Below are 22,181 nucleotides of genomic sequence, written 5' to 3' on the forward strand. Positions count from 1 at the left end.
TGAGCATTGCTCAACATATCCCTGTGGATCCTCTTGCAGAGGAAAAACCATAGCCTCTCAAGAGAAAATTTGTCTTCTCTGCTGGAATCTGCAGATGTGCAAGCTACACCTCATAGTCAGCCTTTCACCTTTAAGTACTTGTATTTTTAGTTCCTAGGTCTGAAAGAACTATCATTGATATGATCTTCATACATCCCAGAAGGGGATTGACCAAATAGACTAGTGCAGTCTCTATACCATACCCAGGCTAAAACCAGAATGAAGTCATGGAAATCCGTGGACTCCTTTATATCCAGAACTGCCTCACCACAGCCTTCTCAACAATCTTCCGTCAGAAAAGGAGATTAGAGAGGGTGATAACTGGCATAATTATGAGGACCCAGAGACAGTAAAGAATGATGAAGGGACTAAAGAGTTATTTGTCAATGCTTCCCTTTAGGAAACCAAGGGGTCAACATCCCATTCCGTTCCAGGAATGGTCTTGAGTATTTCCCAGATAGATCTTATCAACTAGGAAGGGTCCACTTTTCATATCGCAGCCCAAACCTCCCCAGGATAGCCATGACCTTTGTAGGCAAAACTACATGAAACCCAAGCAAAGAAGACCTTGGATTTCTCTCCCCTAAACACAGCTCTCCCCACAAAGGCAAACAGTGTCATGTGAATCAGTGTAAATTTATCTGTGAAGCATGAATACTTGACTCCACAACCAAGACAACACAACCATATTTCCCATGCTCTTCACGTTCCTCCCAGAAATATTCCAGGACTTTAGATATTATAGCAGAAGGGAAGAAATGCTTCTACACCTCAGGCACAGCCAGGGCATCAATCTCAAAAATAATTTTATGCTGCAATAAGTTACTTTGTGGTTTAAGTTCTGAGCTGTTCAGAGCATAAGCAGAGTGGTAAGGATTGTGCTATCAGTAGTCATTCTGTGCCCCTGATCCTGGGGCTGAAATGCCGCCCCGCCGTGTAACTTAAAGCAGCCTGAGAGGCTACTCTAAGAAATGCTAGCTGGGGCAGTCCTGTGGAGTGCTGTGTGTTCCAGCCCCTCCCACCCCATATGCCTCCTCCATTCCACCTACCTCTGAGATGAGGGAGCAGCTGATGGATAGCTGATACACTGGGTTTATACCAGCTGCAGACTCTCCTGCACCTGCCTGTCGGAGACAGCTTTAAGCCTCCTTTGTGCACCACTGGACTGATGAAAAGCAGAATTAGTCAGGTGACCTCTGAAGCTGAATGGGACACTTATTATAGTGAGATAAAAGATGGTTAATGTCCCATAAGGTCATTGATAGCAGTTGGTCAGCTGACGAGCATTCTTCCTTAGGGCCATCTGAAATTTTACCTGTTCCATTAGCTTCCTAGGACAGACCATTAAAATAGGCTACCATGCCCTGATGGGAAAGATGTCATAATGGAGAGCTCCATGACAAAGGTATAATTTCTATCCCTGCTGCTAATCCCAGTACATGGCCAGATATGTTAATTGAGCCAGATACCATCTAGACAGTCCTATAGCTGTCATGGGATCATGAGATACAAGATATATGAAATATATCATGAATTCATAAATTAATCTGGGAGAGTTATCATATTGATGTTGAAGCCACCCAGACCCAATCAGTCTTGGTGACTCTAGTTCTTAAAGGTTGAATTGCCACTGTTAGTGTCTGTAAGATATGGGAAAGGCAATATCATGACTTGGATGGATAATCAAATAGAGACCCAAAACGTATCCTGCTGTAATGTCATGACAGCACACAGTGATGCCGACTTTCATCAGTATGTGATGAAATAGCTTCTTCACAACAACATGATGCTTGTTTTAGTACACAGACAGGCTGTTGTGCTGGTATGTAGTGACTCTCCCACTGAATTTCTCTTCTCTCTGCCTTCCTTATGCCCCATTGCCTTTGTTCTCCTACCAGAGGAAGACCATAGCAACTCCCACACTGCTTCTGGTGTTTACCTTGTGTTTCAGGGGACACTCCTGTAATCTGTGCTCCTCTTGCTTTGCCTGACTTTTGGCCAGAGCAAAAAGAGCACAATCCTATTTAGACTCTGCAAGAGCTGTGTGCAGGGACTGAAGGAGCCATGAACTAAGTGTTGTTGCACATTTGCCTGTTTCTAATGTATGTACTTAATAGATTTCATGCTTAACCCTGCTTTACAATTGTTACATTTTTATTTTTAACTTTACTGTGTAATGTTTTTCAGACCTCCTTATGCTTTATAACCTTTACTCTTACAGCCCTTTCCTCACTCTTTAAGAACTTCAACCTTATCCAACTCCTGGCTCCACCATAACTTCCTTCAACTTCAGCACATTCAAAACTTGTAAGAATACCTTAATCCAAAAACACCACTCACCCAAATGGTCAGGAACCTGTGTTTTAAACTTCAGCAAAGTTCTTACTTGCTTCCCAACTCACTAAATGTTGATCCACATCAAATATTACCTTGACTACAGAAACTTTTTGTGCCTTCTACTCCTCTCACTTTTGTGATTATTTCCTTTGCTTTCCCTAAGTCCCTCCTAAGTCAAATTCAGATTTAGCTGTCACATTTTGAACAATCTCATCTCTCTCTGGAAGTTGGGAACACATGACCATGAATCTAAAATCTTCAGACTTTCTATCCATTTCAGAACTGAGTACAAATATCTCTTCATGTCCCGTCAAGACTAACCCTTCTCTTGCTGCATCTTTTCTCTTCATCCCATTCCTTGGACTCCTTGGATACTAGACTTCTTTCTACTCCCTGTAATGGAGTGTATAAATCCTAACTTGGACAAGCACAGAAAGGGGTTAATGGCCTGTCCTGGAAACAGGTACTGAAATCTGTCCCACAGTACCTGGCAGAAGCATCAAACCTGAAAATAGGGTCCTCTAGCTGTAGGAAATAATCAGGAAGGTAACAGCATATATAGATGTATGAGGATGGCCTTAGAAATGGGTTGTCCTGACAATTGAGAGCATCAGGGATTTGCTAGGACTTCAGCCAGCCAGGGAGATGAGGGGTTTCCCTCCGGTGGAGAGAACCCATTTTAAAGACTGTTTTGACCACTCAGTGAGTGGAAGAAGCTGACGGTGACTCCTTGAGGCAAGAGAAGGCCAACTATGGACTAGGTAATTTGGGGGGCGGGATGAGCTGACCTGGAGCACTGACTCTTGGTTAACTGGCTTAAATTGTGAAATTTAAATATAGAAACATGTCTTCTTTAAATTTCATCCCAGAATGTGTCTATATTTTTTACTCTTACAGCAGCCTCTTTGGGACTTTGCTAATGGATTATCTGAATACACTCCTCTCCTTGTATCACCACACCTGGGGCTGGCTCCTTCTCCATTGCCTCCATCTGCCTCCATCCCATGTACACATTGTACTTCTAGTTCATTGTATTTGCATGTACAGGCTTCATAAAACATGGGGGGGGAGTGTTTTTTGGGGGGTTTTGTTTGTTTGTTTGTTTTGGTGAACCAGACATACCTTGGGCCTAATTCTTTACTCGGTTACTTAAGTTTTATCCTGTTGGAGGCAGGTACCTGGCTTAATATGGCTCATCCCTTGAGCATTCTTTATCTGTCTTCCCATTGACCTTGTTTTTAAAATAATTATTTTTCTAGGTGGTGTGACTTGCATTTTGGCACATTATTTATCTTGACATTGCATGTGACTTTTCCAGCCCTGGGTCAAAGTCACAGTGTTTCTATTTAACTATTTTGATCAGTTAGATCCATGCACTTATAAACAAACATTTAATTTTAGTGGGAAAATAAGTCTCAGAAATGAAACACCTGAATTACTCTGTTATTTGGATGACTTGCAAAGCAATTTGAAATTTTGTTTCAGAGAAAGACTTTTGTATCCAATTTCAAAATGATAAGAGCAGAACATTTCTGGTGTATTTGGTTGCTTCTGGACAAATATAATAGTAATTTGAATCAAGTGATGTTTGTCTCCTATTTGCATTGTACCATTTTAAAAATACAGTTCAGTCATCCATATTCAAATAGTTCTCTTCCATAATTTGCCTTTTCTTATTTGACTGCCACGGTGCTTCCTGAATCCTTCCAAAAATAACTGCCCAAATTCCCTTTTACTCCCCCTTTTTAAATGTGTTTATACCCATAACTGGATAATGGTAGTTAGTGCTTCTATTGTCCTCTTCAAACTTTCTAGAAATCCTGTGCTTCCATTAGTATAGAAACTTTGGGTATAGACATTTCTACCACTTTCAAGGAAAGACAGCTTTTTAGCTGTTGTAACTATGTCTCTGTGTCGCTATCCATATATTCTTTTACTGAGAAATAATCCAAGGATTGCTTCCTTATACTAAAAAACCCTAAGTTCTCCCTTTTGGTGTCCTGATAGATTTTCTCTGTACATATTAATTTCTACAAAATTCTGGTTGGATATTTGGGATAGGGCCTACGCTTAAAATGTCTAATTCCTTATCTTTTCAGCATTGCATGCAGCTTGGGTCTTTGGAAATCTAAATCATCTAAGTGATAAAGAGCTACATTTCTAACTGCTCCAGAAATTAACTCTGAAGACTTTGTCACCTTCTTTAAAATTGCTGTAACTTGATGTTTAGCATGCTATGAAACTAAATGTTACTGCACACAGTGTATATTAATGAAGTAAGACAATGTCTTCCACTTTTTTTAAAACACTAATGTGAACATCTGCTGGTTTGGCTTTTATAAACTCAAAACAGCACACAATTGTTTTGAGTAATTATCCATGATCAGACATATCTGTATATAGCACTAAATGGCCTTTTAATTATTTCAACCCAAACTTGACATTAGGGAGTAGATAAGACTCATTTCATTTAGGTTGCCAAGACTTAATTTAGTATATCCCAGGCTGTTGCATAATGATATTCTTCCTATTCTGGAAATATTAACCAATTGTGCTATCTTTAGGAACAATTGGAAACAGAGGGCATTAAATTGAAGCAAACTGAGGAAGAAAACACTCTAAAGGAAAATAAACTTGTATCTATTATTGCCATTAAAGAAGAAGAAATAAGGTTTCTAAAAAACAGATTAAAAGAAAAAAGTGAAGCACAGGATTGCATACATATGCCAATATATGAAATGGAGGTAAGTAAATAAAATGAGACACCACACCTTTGCAAATAATTATGCTTATTTAAGATTTTGTTTTATACAAATTATTCTGGTTAACAGATTTTAGTATTACAACTGTATGTAAGTTGCTAAGAAAATTGTTAAAATATATACAGTAACACTAGCTGTAACGTTCCTTCAGTTAAGCCATAAAATACTTGAATCTTATTTTGTGCAACTTAATTATCTTCATATTTTTATTTTAAATTGTTATACAATTAAATATTATATTGATGGAGAAAAATTACATGGCTGTATCGTAGTTGGTCTTTACCATTCAGACTCGGATTGCATATTATACCTAGCTTCAATCTTCCATTTTTATCCCACTCTTTTGGTCAGATTGGGTGTTTCACTTACCAGGAAAAACATCCAGGGTAGAGCAGTGGTTTTCAACCTGTGATCCACGGATCCCTGCTGGACTGTAGACTGTCTAAGATTTCCAAAAGAGTCCGCACCTCCATTCGCAATATTTTAGGGGTCCACAACTGAAAAAAGGTTTAAAACCACTGGGGTAGCCTATATTTAGTGAACAATTTACAGTCCATAAAAAGAAAAGGAGTACTTGTGGCACCTTAGAGACTAACAAATGTATTAGAGCATAAGCTTTCAAGTACTTTCAAGTACTTGTGGCACCTTAGAGACTAACAAATAAATTTGTTAGTCTCTAAGGTGCCACAAGTACTCCTTTTCTTTTTGCGAATACAGACTAACACGGCTGATACTCTGAAATTTACAGTCCATGTAATACTAGTCAAATCCACAAGGTGGTAGTCCAAGGTAACAACTTGTATAAAAGCATGCTAGATAATTTATCAGCCTTTAATCTGCTTGTTGAAAATGTTTAGAGACAATTGAGTCTTGAAATTTAAAATATATCAGTTCCTTAGAAATGAGCCTATGATATGATACATGATTAAAACTGAATTGTAATACAATACAACTTCTGTGCATTAGCTTCCCTACCTATAAAGAGGAGGATAATGCTTACCCCCGTATTAAAGTCCTGTGAGAGTCTCAAACATAGGTGCCGACTTCCCCTCTTTTCTGCGGGTACCTGACCCCCCCCCCCAGCCCCACCCCAACTCCACCTATTCCATGAGACCCCGCCTCTATTCCAACCCCTTGCCCAAATCCTGGCTCCGGCCCTGCCTCCTCCCCCCAGTCTGGAGCTTGCTAACACCACCAAAGAGCTGTTTGGCAGCTGGGTGGGAAACACTGGGACGTAGGTGGAGGAGCAGGGATGGGGCATGCTCAGGGGGAAAGGAGGAGGGGAGCTTGGCTGCCGGTGGGTGCAGAGCATCCTCTAATTTTTCCCCATGGGTGCTCCAGCTCTGAGCACCCACGGAGTCGGTGCCTGTGGTCTCGAATGAAAACCTCTGTATAAGGGCAAAATAGTGGCATTACCAAATTTGTACTAGAAGGGATTTTAAAATCAAAGAATGAAACATGAGATTTCTTGTACATTTGTTTTCTAAATGGCTTCTTGGGATACACGTAAGATTAGTTGGTTCTGCTGATTGTTGAAGAATGTTGAGACATTTGTTAATTTACCTTTGTGTTAAATCCATGTAAATGTAAGAATTGAAATTCGTACATCAGAACAAGATCCCTAATCCCATGTTTTACTTTAAGATTAAACATACGAAGATTGCTCCAGCTAGACAGGATTTATCTCCAGGGATCCCTGGTATTTTAACTGTGCATGAAAGGTAAATAATTTTACAGCGTTTTTGTAAAAAATGTTCACATTTGCTAAAAAGTAATAAGGCCAGCTGCTTCCCTCTCTTTTCACAATACAGAAAGAACAGAAAAGGGTCCAGAAGCATCGTAGGGATGGAAGCAGAGCCTGTGTGGCATGTGGACGCATAGCTGGCGTTCTGTGGATATTCAGGGATATATCAGGAGGAAGAAAAAACTACTTGATGCAGCAGGGGTTTAAGCTCCATGGGAAATAGCTATGGATGTTAATGCTGGTTATTGTATCAGCCTTAACTCCTTTTGAGGGCGAACATGCAGCCATGCTGGAATAACTAGTGCAGCATAGAAGGGCAGTGCTGCCAGGAGAGGGCTCAACAGATTGCACAAGCGACTAATCCTTCAACTTTATGGTTCCAAATCTGAGTGTTTGGGACCAGGTTTAGTTATGGAGCCTCTGCCCACAATGCAGAGGAGGCCTTGTGATCCCTGAATAATGAAAAGTCGGCATCACAGAGGTGTATGAAACTGAACCTCGCTGTATTTAATAAGTGAGTATTGCCCTTCTGCATGTTTTATGGTGAAGGGAGTTGACCAGAGCCTTAGTAATATTCTCTTGTGAAAAGTGTAGACCTAAGGCAGGTTTTTACCAACCTTTGCTGAAGGATCATTTAGAGGGAGAGTCTTAAAGGAGTCACATGGGGTGAAAAAATGGGATTGTGCTTTTTGCTACTTTTATTTTTTTCTAGAGCTTATTTGAAGTGTCTTTTAAAAAAAAAAATTATTCCCTTTTCTCTCCCCCTCTTCCTTCCCCTCCCCCCCCCCCCGGCTCATGTTTTTTTACATTAAAATTCAGCTCTTGTATGCCCAGTTCTTCTCGCAAGGCTATGCGTGACTGGAGAATTTGCAGGATTATGATATGGCATCAGAGAGAAGCAAGTGAAATCTGATTGAATAAAATATCTATGGTATCAGACTATTTAAAGCTTTGAGTGGAGTTTGGTATGTTTAACTACTAACAAACTGAAACACCTGAGAAACAGTTGGAATGAATACTAAAACCACTCACCAGCTGTCCTCATTCTTCTGAGTGAGTTCCTAATCCACATCTCTGGGTCCTCCAAAGGACACCTCCAGCAAAACGAGGAAGGCAGCACTTAATAGCCCAAACTGCAGTAGGGTGAATAAAAACACACAAAGAAAAACCTTTTGATAAAAGCAACAAAAAAAACCCTGTGGCATAAAGGAGCAAAATAAGACACACACACTCTGAGTCTCTCTCCTACCCCACCTTAAATCTTCAGTTCACCTTTAACTAAAAGTCCTTTTTGCAAGTTCTAGGAACTTACGCTTTATTAGTGTGTGGTCTCATGTGCCTCAATTCAAGTATTTGTGATGCATAAGTTAGCAGGATAATGTAATATGCCATGTTTTTCAAGAAGCCAAAAACTGCACTTGTATGAAGAGCTATGTTTTCCATTCTTAGTGTGATTTTACTAAGTATTTGACAGCCATTTAGGAACCTGTGAAAGGCCCTGAGGGGAAAAAAAAGCAAGAGAAAAAAGCTAGGATGTGCAGAAGGGAATGGCAACGGACGCCATGTCTACACTACACAGCTTTAGTGACATGGCTGTGTCACTACAGCCGTGCCTCTAAAAGTCATGCCATGTAGCCGCTGTTTGTTGGTTCTGCTGCTGACAAACTTCCACCTGCAACGAGCAGCGTTTGCATTGTCTGCAGGAGAGTGCTCCTGCTGACAAAGCGCTGTTCACACTGGCGCTTGTCGCCCGTAAAACTTTTTTGTCTTTCAAGGGGGTGTGGTTTTTGTTGTTTGTTTGTTTTAAACACCTCTGAAAGACAAAAGTTTTGTCTTTCAATAGCCAATGTAGACGTAGCCTAAGTGAGGAGTTCTCCAGCCCTCTGCAAAAATGTCACATAAGCAAGCAGAGGAGGGAGCCAGGGAACAGCTGCTTTTGCATAGCATATTTCCTTTCCTGCATGGACTAAAGTCCACAGCAAAAATGAGAAATAATATTTGTTCACAACAGCATTCGCTAATTTCTCTGGACTGACCCTCGCATAAACACAGAAGCACTATAATTGCCAAGGATGTGTTGTGCTGCCAATGCTGGAGGGAACTCGGTGAAACACGAAAGGTCTGTGGCTCAGGTTTCCTTTGAATCCCTGGCCTATAAAGGTTTATTGCTCCATTCCATCATTTCCATGCAGGGGGCCTATGCATGTGATATGACTAGAAAGCTACATATTTCATCATGTTTGACTACTTTCTTCCCTTCCATTTGCTTTTGCAAAGGAGAGTGTGTGTGTGTGTGTGTGTGTGTGTGTGTGTGCGCGTGCGCCCCTTAAGGAGAAGACTACCAGCAACATTTTTCTGGTAGTCAACGCTATCTCTGGCTTACAGTTGTGGAATTTTTTTTTTTTTTAATTCAAGGTCATGAAAGAGCTGAACTCACTGACACTTTTTGATTTAAAATATTGAACTTTTAGGGAAGATCTAGAGATGGTTTTCCAGGAGATGAAGGAAGAATGTCATCGAATATGCACACTAGCAAGAAAGCAAACAGACCAACTCAGTAAACTTAACATAAAGAGAGAACCTGTAAATGGTAACATCTTCCTTTAGCTCTTATTGTGATTCAACTGTTTGAAAGCTTTGCTTTATATTTGAAAATACTGTAAATTACACATACATTGAAAGTACTTCTACTGTTTACCATCTGCTTCTTTCAAGTCTGCTCACATGGTGCTCTGCAGTTCACTAAGAAAATGCACCATGAGTTTTGGAATTGTATGAGGAACATTCCAAATTACATGGGTAAGAGGCAGTCACCATGTAAGTGACTTCTTTTTTTTGTCCCTTGAAGTAGATCATTGGCTCTCATTCAGTCTGATGCCCCACCATGCTCTGAGTGATGGCACTTTTTTTGTTTTTTATTTAGCTCTGTTTATAAAAATGCCCATTATGAATATTTCCAGCCTCACATTTGTCAAAGAAGGCTGCTGGCATGTGGAGAGGTAGAGGACTTTAAGACAAAGTGCCTGGTGCAGATTTGAAATGCGCTTTTTTTTTTAATTTATGTATTTATTATTATAAAGACTAAAGGTCCAACTCTCACCAAAATCAGTGGAAAAACTGACTTCAGCGAGAACTGGACTAGGTCCTATGAGCCTGATCCTGCTAACACTTATATTGGACATAGTATATAATACTAGAAGTAGTTTCATTAGCTTTTGCGTGCTAGTAAGACAGCAGGATCAGGTCCTGATAGGGTTGTATAGACTGCTTTTCAAGCCCTCACAAAAAAAATTATTTACCTTACTCTTCCAGCTCCCTGCAGATGTCTCCAGTACATATTGACAAACTAGATGTTACAACTTCACATGAAATAAGAGCTAGTGGTCCATGACTTCCAGGGGGGGAAAGGGTAGATGAAAGTTGATCTTTTATTATGTGCCAAATGTGCCCCTCTTATCTCTGATTTGGGGCTCTCAGCAAGTTATTCCAAAGTTGATGTTTTGTCTTTTCTTGAGGCAAGTACAACGAAGTAGTGATCATGACTGTGATATATATTTATTAATAACGTGACTTCCAGTCCTAATAAGATGTACATTGGACTCCCTTAAAACTTGTATTCACTGTCTAACTGTTAAATGGTAACCATATTTGTGATAATTTCTCATAGATAACAATTAAAAAGATAAAATTTTAATGGTACCCACTTATGGCTGTACTCAGCTGAAATCAATATGTACAAGTATCTACTTCAGCTAAACCTGGACATCAAATGCCGAAAAGAAAATACTGAAAGAGTCTAAAGTTATGCTCCTAAATCCATATTTTAATATGTAAATAAGAGACCTGATATTCCAAAGTTCTGGGTATCTGTCAAGCTGCTTCCAGCTAATTAATAGATGCCTGTAAAATTTATTTCTGCGGGTTTTTTTGACACTACATTATTGTGTATTGTTTGTGTAGAAAAACAATATGTCCTCTTTTTCGCGTTAAAAGATTCTCTGCCTCATTCAGGAAGAGACAAGTTGGGTGAGGTAATATTTTATTGGCCCAACTTCTGTTGGTGAGAGAGACAAGCTTTCAACCACACTGAGCTCTTCCCCAGACCTGAAGAAGAGCTCTGGGTAGCTGAAAAGCAGAAGTTGGCCCAATAAAAAGATATTACCTCACCAAACTTGTGTGTCTCATATCTGGGACCTACATGACTATAACTAGTTTTAGAAGGGGCAAATTCACCCTATAATTTTAAAAAAATATATATCTGTAGTATAGAAAGCAGTAGACTTACCATGCCGGTTTCTGCCTGTGAATTTATATGGTGTCTATCACCATAGATTGGAGTGATTTCAGGAGGACTTTGCACACATGAAATATATAGTAAAACTATTCCCCAACTTGATTAGCAGTAAATATGTAGATTATTATTTGTAGTTCTCGAATGCACTGAGAGCTCTCAAACACGGAGGAAGACCATCCCTACCGTGAAGGTCTATTTACTTCAAATACTTTTGGACTACAGTGCCTATCACACTGTTGGCACTCCATAAAACAATATCTTGAGTTACAGCTATTTCTGTCAGAACACTGTAGTAAATGTACGTGAGTGTGTGTTGAGAATATGGGGCAACCTAAGAGGGATAGAATTGTTAGAGTAAATTAATCAAGCTCTGTTGTTTCACATTCTGGGTTTTTTTGCCCTTAGGCTATCATTCTTGAATGGGGTGACGAGGGTGGGAGCATCCCTCAAATTATTGGCTTCAGGAACATATTCTAAAAAAACCAGGAAAGAGAATCAAGAAAAATAACTGATCCACACGTCATCTGTGCTTTAACAATTACTTTGAAATATTATTTCCATATACGGCGTCTGACAATTTCCTTTTTTCCCCTTTACAGAAATTCCGTTTTCCATGCCTATTCAGTGTACTGATAAAACTGATGAACAAGCAGAAGAACTTTTTAAACCTCAGGTTAAACCAGATATAAATAGAGGTGTATCATGCACAACATCTATCACACCAAGAGGAGTGGGCCAAGATGAGGAAGACAACTCTGTAGAATCACTTTCTAAATTGAATGTCAAGTTTCCACCTACAGACAATGACTCTACTTTCTTACAGAGCACTCCAGATAAACCAACAGTTCCTTGTACTGCAATAGCTGAAAATATACTTCAAGATCATCATTTTAACATGAAGCATGAAGACCATACTATGAACCGGAGTAAATTGGAATGTAACCCATTTGAAACTCATGCAGTTGACCACATAACTATGCAAAACCTAACTACACTTGACAAAACAAAACCCCCAAGCCATACAACCATGCTCAAACAGAATACTCGGGACAAAACCCCATGTTTGAAAACAGCAGACATTGGTACAAAACTTGTACATCCGTACACAAATCAAGATGCCACTGAATTAAATTTTCCCTCTTCAGAAGCCACTGGGAGGGCTGTCAGAGGACCTCAGCAGGTATCTTTATATTGATATTGTATATTTTAAAGATTAATATTTCATTTAAACAAGTGCTGTGCAAAGGTCTTTCAGGCAGGAATGAAACCTATATGAATCACACCATATATATGGTGAACATTTGATTTTTATGTAGATCTGCTTTCTGACACTAAATTTTGTGTACATTAACTACATTTTCAGTGAAATAATGGAGGCATTAAATTAGATTTAAGAATATAGATGTTTGCACAAATTTCACTTCAGGAAGATATTAAGTAACTGTTTCTATATCCATTGCAAAATTGATTTTAATCACAACTATCCAAAACTTCTCTTTACCCAAGTATTTATTCCATAGAATCAAATAATGTGCATCTCTAAACTTTTCAAAAATGTACAATTGAACATTTGGGCATGTGCTATTTTTAAAAAAATACCAGATTTTTTTTTTTTTTTTCCCCAGAAGGAATTATCTTTAGATCTAATGAGGGACAAACACAGAACAACTTAAAAGGGATAAAATACTTTAGAAGTACTTGTAGAATAGGAAAATATGTATTTCCACAAATAGTCATAAATGGAAACTTAAGGAAATACAGGCAAATGTATATCTACTTTTTAAGTAGACACTAGAGGTGTGATTTTTCTGAAGTATGAACGTCCAGAACTCCAGCTGAATTCAGCGTGAGCTGTAGATGCTCAGTATCTCTGAAAATAAGGCCCTTTGGCCAAATTCAGCAAAACAATTGTGTGTCAGTCCCATTGAGTGCTCTGCTTAATCAGAGCCTTTGGATGACATCCTGGCTCCATTGAAGTCAATGGCAAAACTTCCATTGACTTTAATAGGGCCAGGATTTCACTTTTTGTCCCTTTCTCATAGGAGGAAGTGTTATCCAAAGGCTAGAGCAGATATTGATATTTAGGATTTTTGCATTTTCTTCTCAGATCTTCCAGTTATTCCCTTTGACCTTGGGCAAATTGCCTTAATCACGCTGTGCCTCAACTTTGCCTTTAAAATAAGGAAAAGAGGAGCTGTGAGGCTAAAATAACATTTACCTTGCTCTAGAGATCCTCAGATGCTGTAGATGTATTCTTAAAACTGACCCAGCCTAGTTCTACTGTCTACCTTAGTCTTAAATTTAATTTCTGAAAATTTTTGGCAGAGAATCCGAGATTTGTAGTGCTGATTTACATAATTTATTTTTTTAATTATCATAGATTCATTGTTCAAAGTGTGTGATTATATTTTCGAGATATTGTTTGTGCTGTGGTAGATTTTAATTTTATCCTGAATTATTAATTACATACTCTTTTTATGGTACTTTATTTTCCTCCAAATTCTCAGTTATAGTTGGGACTGAGTAAAAGAAATTAAACAACTTTTTTATTACAAGTAGAATTCCTGTGGATCTATGAAGCATCCATTCTACTACTTGTTGGGTTGATTTTTTTTCCCCTTTTTCTCCATTATCTCTCCTGCTTGTTCTTTTACTAGCTAGTCTGTGAATTCATTTTTCAATAGATGGCACCCTGCATTGTATATTACAGCAAGTGAAACAGCTGGTGTGTGATTACAAGTTGATAGGGAAGTATGCAGCTTTAAAAGTGCAGGAGAGTTGGTGGACAAGAGAGCATAGGGTTAGATAATTGGTATTTGTGAAAAATAAGGAAATTACTTTAGTTTGAGGGTATCATTTTAGAATGTGAATGACCAATATTACAGCTCTATGGGGAGATTTTAATATTGAATGTTACATTTAAAAAGAAAACTGGCAATACAAAATAGTTTCAATATTTATAAGTTGTATCCGTGTAGCAAAGTAGAACACAAGGACATTGATTAAAATGTTGCATCTTATCCAGAAGTTTTTGACAGAAGCCAATATTACTTTAGAATCCATTAAATATACATGTGTGTATATTTAAATAAAGGTGATGTATATTATTTAACTGTTTCCCCAAAATGTTTTCATGCATTTTGTTTTGGGTGAATTGAATTGATCTGATGTCTTTTTACTGTATATAGGGTTAGAGATTTGCTCTTAGCTGAGTTCAAGTGCTGAAGTATCATCCAGTTAGATGAATACAACTTCTTTACGCTGTATTCACATTGGCAAAACTTGGGCATGTAATTCTCTTCACTGGGTGTAGCTGCAGCAGTTGTGCTCTAGTTTAGACAGTGCCCAGATCTTTTTTACCACCTTGTCATATAGGGACTAGTAATAAACATCCAAGCCCTGTTGATACCTATTCCAAGTACTTGGAGGCCTGCCTGCGCCCTGTCTATAGTTGCTACTGGTGGAGCGCCAACAGTGGTGAATTACATGCTGGATTTTTTTTTTCTCCCCTAGTATAGACTAGGACTTTATCATATTTACTATATATGTTAATTTATAAGATGGAACAACCCCTTAAAATACAATATATTTGGCAACAATGAACCTTTGGAGCTGCTGCTCTCAGTTTGTGGTAAATTTTAGCTTTTTCCTGTTTTATGGATGTTAAATGGAAAACTCAGTGCTGTTTCCATAGGGTACAGGGCTGCACAAAGATTTTGGAGGCCTGGGACAAAATCTGAAACAGTCTCCCCTTCCCCTCCTCCCTCACGCCCCCCCCAAAAAAATAAGGGTGCAAAAACACTGAGGGGAGGCTGCAGCGGTTGGGTGTGGAGAGTGAGCCTACCCCACGCTTACTGTGTAGCAGTGGCTCTTGTACTGCGGGGCTGGGGCTGGCGCTGGCTACCCACCCTGGGCATTGTGAGCTGCTACACGGGGTCACAGTGCCAAACCTGAGTGGCACTGCAACCCCATGCGCCCAGTCACAATGCTATTCAGTTTAGGGGGGCCCCCTGCAAAAAGTCCCTTTTCCTTTCCTCTCCTCTCCTCCTCCCTTTTCTCCATCTGGGTGGCCCTGTTAGGATATACTACCTCTTTGAAAACAATGTGATTGAAACATATGGCAGATTACAATAAACATGCATCTTATTGGACCTAAGACTTTACAGATTTATAGTTAACTGTGTTTGTACATATGTGCACACATTTACAACTTAACGTCTGATTCCACAAATATTAATTATTGATGCAGTGCTTTATTTAGTGGGACTGCCAACCCTACCGAGGCCACAATTCAGAAAATCATTTAAAATGCATAATTTTAGGCACATGAATAGTCCATTGACTGTAATGGGACTACTGTTGCTTGAAGACAGTTAAATAGATGCTTAAGATCCCAATTCAGCATAATGCTTAAGCATCTCCTTAAATCTATCCCTATTCAGGGAAGCTCTTAAGCACATGCTTAAGTCCCCAAGATGTCTGTGGTATGAAGTGGGTTTTTCTGGATTGGTATCTAGGCCTGGTAGTTCCAGATTGTAAGATTAGAACCTTACTTTGTCCCCAATACATTTCAGCAAATTTTACAAGAACTTTTTTGGCCACTTTAAATATCATGCCTCTTTATATGGTTATTAAAAATGCCAGTTTATTCAAGATGGTGTTGCAAGTGAGTAACTACAAACACACTTCTGTAGGAATATTTAAAAGTATGTTAGTGTCTAGACAAATTTCATATGAAATTTACATCAACTACCCACGATATACAATCAGTAGATTGTATTGCAGAAGGAAGTGATGTAATTACACTTAATTATTAATGAACAACAGCCCCCTGAAATGCTAAACATTGTTTAGGAAGGGAATTAACTCCTAAAAGAAACTGCATTTGGTTTAGAAATAAGAATTAACCACTGTGAAAGCCAGGTTGGTAGCACAGTTTGTTGCCACTGGAGGATTAAGCACCTGCTTTTTAGCCTGGCAAAGTTTGGGAACATGAAAATTGAAGCTCTTTTATGGGGATGGACAGCAAGAGACTTAACTTCAAGGGAAACGGCTTGCCTTTCTACTGCCAAAATACTCTTTCCCTTCTGAGCATACGTGAGGTTATAGCAAAAAGACTGTAGCAATCTCTCCTGCCACTTACTTGCTGCCATTCAGTTTGAGTGCACTTTGGCTTATAACTTGATGCCAAGTAGGAAGAAGAAGCAGAGACTCCGACATCTCAGGCCACACAGTCTTTGTGATGAAGAAATGAGGAGTGCAAAGGGAGGTTAAGGATTAATTTAATTTCATTATTGTAATATTAGCAACGGATAATACAGAGGTAAAATATAAATTACCCTATATTGCCAGGGTGATTGCTTTCTGATTAAATTGAAAACTAGATACATTCCAATAGGGGGAATGTAAAATAAAATCTTCCTCATGTTAGTCTTGTATGGTAAACCTATGCTGTACTCTAATGTAAAATGTATATTGCTTTTTTCTAAAAAGGGCAATATTATCTGTACAGGAATGTTTATACAGTATCTTAGTACAGAGACTACAGATGCCATGGTTTAGTTTTCCTACAGTGATATATTTGAAGTCCATAAAAAGCCTTAGTATTTATTACACTGACATTGTTGACAAAGGAAGCTTTAGTTGATTCTCATGAGTGTTTTTTAAAATCTGACTTCTATTCTTGTATTTGACACAGTGTTTGCAGATGTAAATGTATAAATGTTTAGTTTCCTTCTGATTCTTTTACTTTGCCAAATGTGAAGTCTTTCTTTTCTTTATTTTTAATGTAATGAGAACCAGAGATGCCATTTTTGTTGTTAAAATATATCATGTATGTACAAAATCTAACTAGTGCAAAACAAATGCTGGTAACTTTTTTTTTTTTTAATATTTAGAACTGTATTCATTTAAAACACAATAACTTTTTTGCCTTTTTCCCCCCCCCCCCAGCCCTTCTGGAAGCCATATCACACTCAAGATAATAACTTACTGGCACAAGATTATACAGACTCAGAACTGAAGCAGTCTGGAATATGTGAATTCTGTCAAAAAGTTTTCCCACCATCTACTACATCCAGGGGGGATTTTCTCAGGCATCTTAATTCACACTTTAAAGAACAATCAATGTATCCGGAAGCAAGCTGAATAAGACTTCGTAGAGATACTGGGTTGCACTTTTGTATATGTTTTTAATTCAAGTGAGTGTGTTAATTTTAGAATTAAGACTATGTTCATAATGTCACTGAAACTGTTTTTCTGTTAAGTTCATTTCAATTTTTTAAAATTACATTTAACATTTGTAATTTTACACATTTTAAGTTAGCCAGTAGAAAACTGTAATTCAGTTTCACTTCAGGTTTCAGAGTAGCAGCCGTGTTAGTCTGTATTCGCAAAAAGAAAAGGAGTACTTGTGGCACCTTAGAGACTAACAAATTTATTTGAGCATGCTCAAATAAATTTGTTAGTCTCTAAAGTTTCACTTCAGTATGTCATGTTGCAATATGAGCTTTGGGCCTGATCCTACAAACCTTTTCTTACGCAAGTTATCTTCACCTGAGTAGTTCCACAATAATTAATGACTGCTTGTGTAAGTAAGGACTACTTGCATGAGTACATGTTTGCAGAACTTGGCCTTTAATTTGGGAAGATAAAGTGTGAGCAGTCCTATCCATTTTCCTCAGTACCCTAGGGCCTGATCCTACTCCTATTGTAGTAAATAGGAGCAGGAACAGGCCCCAAGAATATCTGAAAGGCTAGGGCAGAATCTCTAAATTTGACTCAAGACAGGTTCAGTGTTTGTATTTATATTGCAGATAAGGTTCTTATAAAAATCACTAGAGCAGCCAAGTAACAGGTATGTCATACTTAAGATACAGTTGTCTTCTGTTTATTACATCACTGGCAGAAATCAGTGTAAACAGATTTGTCTCAGATACAAAACAATACTCGCGCTCTCTGGCTAAAATGAAGATAGCAATGGTATGTATCTTTGGCAGAGGTGCACTGTTAAATAACGTATATTGTTAGCATTCGTAACTCATGGAAAATACCTATTCCTCTGTGGGAGCTGACGCATTCTTTTATGTAGAGAGACGATGAGATGAACCAGGTTACGCTTTCCCCCAAAACTACACGTTCAAAAGAGAATAGCATTTCTTGTGGTTCCCTACTGGCTGTTACTCAAAAAACGAGGGAATTTTTTTTAAAAATTGAACACAAGTCTTCAGACCAAAATAATCTCTCTCGGACTAGAAATCACTTTTAAACTACAATTTTAAATTTTGATGGCTGTGTGCATGTATTTTATGAATGCTAGATCAGCTAGCTTGCCTTTTGTTTTTAAACAGTTGACGTGCAAGGATCTCTTCCACCAGAGCCGTCTGCAATTTGACTGGACAGTTCCAGTCCAGACCAAAGTGGTTGTAAGCATTAATATATATTCTATAGCTCCAGGTAAGCATCGCCCTAACTTCTCTCTTTTCAAAGATTTAGGCGGTGATGGTCACCATTTTACAAAGCTAAGGGAAATATGAATTTGCATCATTTTTAGAAGTGGATTTTTAAGTCACTGGAACCAGTGGCTCCTACACTAAATATTTTTCTACAACTATTTACCGTAGTTTTAAGTGCCTGCTGTGTATGTGACTAGCTCTTGGCTGATGCTGTAGTGTAATAAAGTACAGGGTACAGTGCTTGTCTGCTCGTGTGAGCTGGAGAGTGCGTTTGTTAAAAGCCCTTTTCCGACGTCGCTCCGTGGGTGGAAGGGTCTGAGGCGGGCACGTCTTTGGGCGCAATGGGGCAGGTGAAGTTCCCGCCCCGTTATCGCTGGGAGGTGGGCGCTGCTGAGGGTGCTACGTGGGGGAGGGGGGCAGAGGGGGAGGGACTCGCTCTCCTAAACAGGCCGACACCCAACTGCCTTGTCCTCCGACCCGGAAGAAGCAAGACCCGCAGCTCACAGTGGCAAGAGCCGAGCAAATCGCGATTTACCTTTTTAATCCCTGCCACCTTTTTTGCGCGTGCCCGCTCCCGCTCCGAGCCGCAGCGTGTCCGCCCAGGGGCCAGAGCTCTCCTCTCTGCCCAGCAGGGGTGGCAGGCCTGGAAACGCCCCCCCCCGCTCCCCCCGGCGGAAGAAGCCAAAGACGGGGAGTCCCAATCCACCTTGCCTATCCGCCTCGGGGGCCTGACTCCGGCGGGAGTTAAATCTGCCTTTCAAACACTCCTGCCTGAGGGGCGCCACGTCCAGGGCAGTTAGCAGGGCCCGGACCACAGCAAGGGGTGCAAGCATCAATTTAACAACCCCCCCCCAGCCCCGAAGCACCCCTTGGCCAGCTTGGAGCAGCGGGAGGTGAGGGCGCCGCTCTCCTGGAGGAGGAGGAGGAGGCGGCGGCGGCGGCGGCTCACGGGCAGCCGCTTTACTACGCTCAGCCCAGAGCAGGTTCAGCTGCAGCGATTTCCCGCCCCGGAGTTTAACGCAGCGGCGGAGGCCGAGTCCGGCGGGGAAGTGCACGAAGAGCCCATGGCGGGTGGGAGGAAGGAAGCAGCATGAGGGCAGGAGCAGCAGGTTGGTGCCAAGGTGCTGCTTTCCTCCCTCTCTCGGCTCCCCTCCCGCCCTCCTCTCGAGTCCCCGCCAGCCCTGGCGCTGCCGAGGCTTACGAGCCTCCGCGGCTGTCTCGCTGGCCGTCCTCTGCCCCCCGGGGAGGGAGAGAGGGCGGTCGGTGGCGGCAACGAACGCACGTGTTCAGAGCCCGCAGCCAGTGAAGATCTTAGTGGGTCTGACCCCCACCCAGGCAGGGTGTTTCCCCTGCCTCTGCCGAGAGGTCTCCCCGGGGGTAGTTGGGGCGGGGGGTGCCTGGTGCTGGCGGCCCGGCAGAACACAGGTAGCTCCTCTGTCTCGCAGCTACCGCGACAGCTGCGTGTAGCTCCAGTCATTCGCCTGTCATGTCAGTGCTCCTTAGAGGAGAGGAAAACGCGCCTGTGCCAGATCCTCCGAGTCCTCCTCTGGCTGATTGCGGAGAGAGGGTCGGGACGTTAATTGAGGTCTCTGAGCTCTGGAATCGGCCTCCTCTGCCACGCTCCAGTGGGAGCTGTTTCCCTCCCCCCAGATATCCGCTCAGTCGAGGAGTCTCAGCTGAAGCTAAACTCTTTCCCCCTCGGAGCAGGAGAGAGTCTCCCCATGGCCATTGGACTTTCAAGCTCCCCTCTCCGTACCACAAGGGTAACTAAACTGAGGCAATGCTACGGCCCCCCCATGAATTGAGCCGGTGTGGCATTCAAAGTATCCTTTCCCCCCCCCCCCCACGGTGAATTCAGAGGCGACTCGGGAGAAGCTAGTCCCTCAGGAGAAAAGGGCCCTGGAGGCTCAAACGAAGCTATTCCTCTCTCCCACCCATGGTGAGCTCAACAGCTGGGGCTCAGAGGAAGCTCTCTTTCTTTCCCTCCCTGCCGAACATCCTCCTTTCCCCCGCAACCCGACAAGGTTAACTCAGCAGAGGAGTTTCAATCCAAATGGCAACTGGGATTGCATTAAAAAAAAAAAAAACTGAAATAAGGGGGAGAGGAAAAAGTCAGAAATAGGGAAAGAAAAGAGAAAAAGCAGCAGGCTGATTACGAGGTGTCAAAACTGCCAGGAGCAAGAAGGTGATAGCAATCAGGGGTGAGAAGAGTGCGCCATTCGTGCGGGGCAGCTAATTATCCGTCTCATTTGAGAAGAGCAGCATTCGAGGCAGCAGCGTTCGCCTGCTGAACGGTGACAGATTGGCGCGGAGGAGAGGGGAGGTGTTAAAACAATGGAGCCGGGCTTGCGAGCGCTTCTGCATGCTAATCAGCCCGGCCTCCCTCCGCCCGCCCGCCTGCCGCATGGCAAGCCCAGGGCCCTCCGCAGCCACAGCACGCGCGCGCCGTGTGTATCGACTGTAACCCGGCCCGAGCCCCGGGGGCACCCAGCTCCCGCTGGCCCGGCCTTCCTCAACCAGGCCGGCGTGAGGGGCAGTCCCCTGGGGGTTCCTCGCACGGCAGTGCGCGCTCCCCTCCCAGCCCTGGGATAGGCTGGACACGTTAGTTCCCGGCAGTGTAGCGGGCCGAGGAATCAGAGAAGAGGTGCCCCGGCGGGAGAAGCGCACGGCTGCGCTCTGTTACTCGGGCTCCAGCCTCTGCCGCTCCCGACCCGGGGATCCCTGCTGTCTGTGTGTCTCGCTGGTAGGCTCCGGCGATTAGCAGCCTGCCCCGGCTCTCCTTGAGCCCAGCCTAGTGCCTTGCAGACCGCTCGGCCTTGCAAGCCTGAAGCGCGGCCCATGCTGGTCCCGCTCGCTGGCTGCGAGGAGGCACAAAGGGAGCTGGCCTTCGAGTGGGGTACAAGGTGCTCACGTCTACATTGCTTTACATGCGCGGAAGGCCGCCCACCCCGCTCCAGGCGGGGAGGGAAGACGCTGTCTGCCCAGGCCCTGCTCGGCCTTGCTCACTGCCCGCCACTTCCAGCACCCCGGGAGTTCACCAAGGCAGCTCCTAGAGCGGTAGCATCTGCGGCACTAGTCCAGCTAAATGCGCCATATTCCTAGTGTGAGGCAGAAGAATGAGCGTTGGATTGTTTACTGTCAAATGTTTCTCAGTTTCTATTCCATCCTGCCCCTAAAGATTTTGATTACTATACACTTCTCCTTAACATTAAAATATTATTTATTACAAATTTACACAAACTGAATGTTTTTATGTTAAGGGAATAACATATTGGTGCTGTATTACTTGCAGGAGTGTATATGAACGATGTAATTTCTGCATCAAGAGGGAGAAGGTGGTTCCTAATAATACACACCCCTTGTTCTCTGGCATAGACGGGAGAAATATGTACAGGAGGATTTTGTTCAGAATACTAGTTCATCCCAAAGTCAGCCCACCACCCGGTTCCTGAGCCTAGAGTGCTTTACCGAAATCCACTAGCCACACGTCTCGGTTTAGTTTAAAACCTCTCGTTTACAAGAGATATTTAAAACCATTTTGGTGTGCCTTA

At 41.7% G+C, this 22,181-nt stretch overlaps 1 protein-coding gene across 3 annotated transcripts in view; it reads left to right on the forward strand.

Annotated features, from left to right (window-relative positions):
* The window catches only part of TANK (TRAF family member associated NFKB activator), a 39,959-nt gene extending 21,081 nt beyond the window's left edge, over positions 1-18,878 (forward strand). For all 3 annotated transcript variants that reach the window (XM_043505185.1, XM_043505184.1, XM_043505186.1), the window contains 6 exons: positions 4,941-5,120; positions 6,783-6,859; positions 9,354-9,472; positions 11,776-12,356; positions 17,129-17,534; positions 17,664-18,878. In XM_043505185.1, the coding sequence (XP_043361120.1) occupies positions 4,941-5,120; positions 6,783-6,859; positions 9,354-9,472; positions 11,776-12,356; positions 17,129-17,323 (1,152 nt within the window). In that variant the 3' untranslated portion in view covers positions 17,324-17,534; positions 17,664-18,878. The remainder of the gene's footprint in view (positions 1-4,940; positions 5,121-6,782; positions 6,860-9,353; positions 9,473-11,775; positions 12,357-17,128; positions 17,535-17,663) is intronic.
* Positions 18,879-22,181: the final 3,303 nt, after the last annotated feature.

The sequence above is a fragment of the Dermochelys coriacea genome, chromosome 11, assembly GCF_009764565.3.
Source record: "Dermochelys coriacea isolate rDerCor1 chromosome 11, rDerCor1.pri.v4, whole genome shotgun sequence".
NCBI lineage: Eukaryota > Metazoa > Chordata > Testudines > Dermochelyidae > Dermochelys > Dermochelys coriacea.